At 52.6% G+C, this 3,682-nt stretch overlaps 1 protein-coding gene across 1 annotated transcript; it reads right to left on the bottom strand.

Annotated features, from left to right (window-relative positions):
• Positions 1-229: 229 nt before the first annotated feature.
• Positions 230-1,294, bottom strand: CXCR2 (C-X-C motif chemokine receptor 2). The gene has a single exon (XM_004617149.2). It carries the CDS (start codon positions 1,292-1,294, stop codon positions 230-232), a length of 1,065 nt encoding a protein of 354 aa, XP_004617206.2.
• Between the last annotated feature and the right edge of the window lie 2,388 nt (positions 1,295-3,682).

Here is a 3,682-nt window from a genome sequence, read left to right as displayed (position 1 = left end):
CTGCTTATGCCATCACTTCAAGGGACAGCTGATAAAATGTCTGAGAGACAGTGCTGAGGGCTCAGTCGTAGGACGGGCAGAGCCAAGTCGTTGGCCGAGTCCTCACGGAAGCAGGTGAAGTCACCACTCAGCCACTCCCTGAAGCCACGGTGTCACAGAGACAGCTGGGCCAGAGGGCATGAGGCTTGCAGAGGGGCGCTGGGGGCTGCCTGGGGGGCTGGGGGACGTCTTAGAGGGTGGTGGAAGTGGAGGAGCCGGCGAAGGAAGTCCGGCCCTCCTTGGCCAGGTACTCCTTGCTGACCAGGCCGTAGTGGGCCAGGAGCTTGAGGAGCCCGTGGCGGAACTTCTGGCCGATGAAGGCGTAGATGAAGGGGTTGAGGCAACTGTGCAGGAAGCCCAGGATCTCGGTGGCGTCCAGGGCGCGGCCAATGTGGTTGCGGCGCTCACAGGTCTCCCGGATGAGCCCGAGGCGCATCAGCGTGTCGGCCACCAGCACCAGGTTGTAAGGCAGCCAGCAGAGCAGGAAGACCAGCACCACGGCGAAGATGACCCTCATGGCGCGGTGCTTCTGCCCCATGTGGGCCTCGAAGAGCGTGCGCACGGTGAGCCCGTAGCAGAAGAGCATGACCAGCAGGGGCAGGAGGAAGCCGAAGGTCTGGGGCAGGATCCGCATCACTATGCGCCACTTGGTGGTGTTGGCCCCCATGTTCTCGTAGCACACGGGCCCGGAGTAGGGTGGCTTGTAGGTCTCGCGGAAGATAAACAGCGGCAGGGACAGGACCAGGGACAAGGTCCAGATGCCCAGGCAGATGAACTTGACCAAGTGCCTCTTCTGGGTGAGCGTGCGGGTGGCGTGCACGATGGCCAGGTAGCGGTCCACGCTGATGCAGGCCAGCAGGAGGATGCCGCTGTAGAAGTTGGCCTCCTTCAGGAGGGAGACCAGCTTGCACAGGGGGGTGCCGAAGACCCAGCCCTTGGCCTTGGACGCGGCCCAGATGGGCAAGGTCAGGGCGAAGAGCAGGTCGGCCACGGCCAGGTTGAGCAGGTAGATGTCGGTGACCGAGCGGCTGATCTGGCTGAAGAAGATGACCAGGATGACCAGGGCGTTGCCCAGCAGACTCAGCAGGAACACCAGGACGTAGGTGGTCACCACGGCGTACTTGTTGACATCCAGAAATTCTTGCCTGCACGGGGAAGAGTCTGGCTGGATATCAGGCATGTCGGTGTTGTAACTGTAATTATAGTCATTGAAGATGTCTTGTAAGTCCTCAAAATTCCAGTTAAGTTCTGCCATCGTTGAGATAAGTTCAAATCCTGGCCTAGAAAGAGAAATGGGAGTCAGCCACAGGAAGGAGTTCCCAGACTCCAATCTGACTGTTCACGAATGTCAGATAGTTTTCTTTGCATTGACCTGTGTATCTCTTGGGAGGAACTTTCACTTCAGGAAATCCTGGCTCGGGAACTGGATAGAGAGTAGAGTGGGTAGGGCCTTGCCTTGCTGTGGTCGTCCTGGTTTTTAGAGTTGGTCTTCTGGACCCCACCAGGAGTGGTCCCTGAGCACAGAACCAGGAAATTTCCATTTGCACCCCCAGGTCTGGCTCCAAACAAAAACAACAGCAAAAGAAAGAAAAAATAGGAGGACAGAAAGGAAGAAAAAGAGTGAGAGAAAGAAAGAAAGAGAGAAAGAGGAGAACAGGGGTTAAAAAAGAAAAAAGGAAGAAAGAAAGAAAGAAAGAAAGGAAGGAAGGAAGGAAGGAAGGAAGAAAGAAAGATAGGAAGGAAGAAAGAAAGAAAGAAAGAAAGAAAGAAAGAAAGAAAGAAAGAAAGAAAGAAAGAAAGAAAGAAAGAAAGAAAGAGAAAGAAAGGAAGGAAGGAAGATAGAAAGAAAGGAAGAAATAAAGGAAGGAAGAAAGATGAAAGACAGGAAAGAAAACATGAAAAGTAAGAAATCCTGGCTCGGGGCTGGAGTGATAGCACAGCGGGTAGGGCGTTTGCCTTGCATGTGGCAGACCCGGGTTCTATTCCCAGCATCTCATATGGTCCCCTGAGCACGGCCAGGGGTAATTTCTGAGTGCAGAGCCAGGAGTGACCCCTGAGCACCGCTGGGTGTGACCCAAAAAGCCAAAAAAAATAAATAAAAGAAATCCTGACTCATGGTCTGGTCGCAGATAGATTTAAAAAGGATCAGGGTACTTGTTTTTTTTTGTTTTTTGGTGTTTTTGGATCATGCCTGGCGATGCACAGGGATTACTCCTGGCTTTGCATTCAGGAATTACTCCTGGCAGTGTTCAGGGGACCATATGGGATGTTGAAAATCGAACCTGGGTTGGCCACGTGCAAGGCAAACACCCTATCTGCTGTAACTATCACTTCAGCATTCTGGGGTACATGTTTTGTATGGAGGAGGTCCCCGTTTTTTCTGGGCCTAGTCTGGTTCTCTGAACATCACCAGAAGCAAGCTCCGAGCACTGAGCTTGGAGTTGCTCTGAGCACTGAGCTGGGAGTAGCTCTGAGCACTACTGGCTGTGACCTAAAATCTATATAAGGAAACAAAATCTGAAAACTCTAAGATTCTGAAGTCGGTCTAGGGGTACCGGTTCTTTTAATTTCCTGCAAAGTCGGAGGCAGATCTTAGTGCATTTACAGATACATCACCGCCCAATCATGGTGATCCCCAGAGGACATGCTGTGCCCTCAGTGGTCAGTAGACCCCCACAGCCAGGCAGGGACAGTCTGTTCTCTGTCTGGGCTGGACACTCAGAAATCGATGGTGCATTGATGTTGAAACAGAGAGATGCGCTCCTCCGTCCAATTTTCTTAAAGCAATTATATTTTATTGTTTGTTTTTTTGGGACCCACCTAGCAGTGCTCAGAGTTCACTTCTGGTGGGGTTCAAAGAGCCAAGTACAGGGATGGGGATAGAGCACAGTTAGCCGTGTGCGAGGCGAGTGCCTTACTTGCTGTAGTGGCTCTCTAGTCCCTATTTTCTTTTCTGGGGGAATGTACTTGGCAGTGCTCAGGACCTACCCTCAGTGAGATTTTGGGAAGGGGAGGGTGTGTGTCTCCCTTGGGGGTACATGAGGTGTCTGCTCGACGACGCCACCCCCACTTCCCTGCCACACACACACACACCACATGCGAAACACGCACTCCAGGCCTTGGAGCCATCTCCCCAGTCCCTACCCCTTTTCAAAGAGGAAACGAACGTAAGTAAACCAACCTCTTCATTCACTTCCTTCTGAACCACAAGGATCTCACAATTGTGACATTTCTGTTACCAGGTAGGACCAGCTGTGACTAGGGCAAGTCTGTGGGCGCCTTCCCACCAGAACCCCATGCTAAACAGGACACAGAAGATCCCAGAGGCGGGCTGGAGTGATAGCACAGCGGGGAGGGCGTTTGCCTTGCACGCGGCCGACCCGGGTTCGATTCCCAGCATCCCATATGGTCCCCTGAGCACCGCCAGGAGTGATTTCTGAGTGCGGAGCCAGGGGTCAGCCCTGAGCATCACCGGGTGTGACCCAAAAAGCCAAAAAAAAAAAAAAAAAAAGAAAGAAAGAAAGAAAAAAAGAAGATCCCAGTGGTTATCTCATACTCACTAGCAGGGTGGCAATGAAAGAAGAAAGACCGACTGAAAGGGGCCAAGGCAGGGGGTGGGGGGCAGAATCTGGACCTCTCCCAT

Source organism: Sorex araneus, chromosome X (genome assembly GCF_027595985.1).
Source record: "Sorex araneus isolate mSorAra2 chromosome X, mSorAra2.pri, whole genome shotgun sequence".
In the NCBI taxonomy this organism is placed as follows: domain Eukaryota; kingdom Metazoa; phylum Chordata; class Mammalia; order Eulipotyphla; family Soricidae; genus Sorex; species Sorex araneus.
Note: the sequence above shows the minus strand (reverse complement) of the source record. Positions and strands in the feature narration are given on the sequence as shown.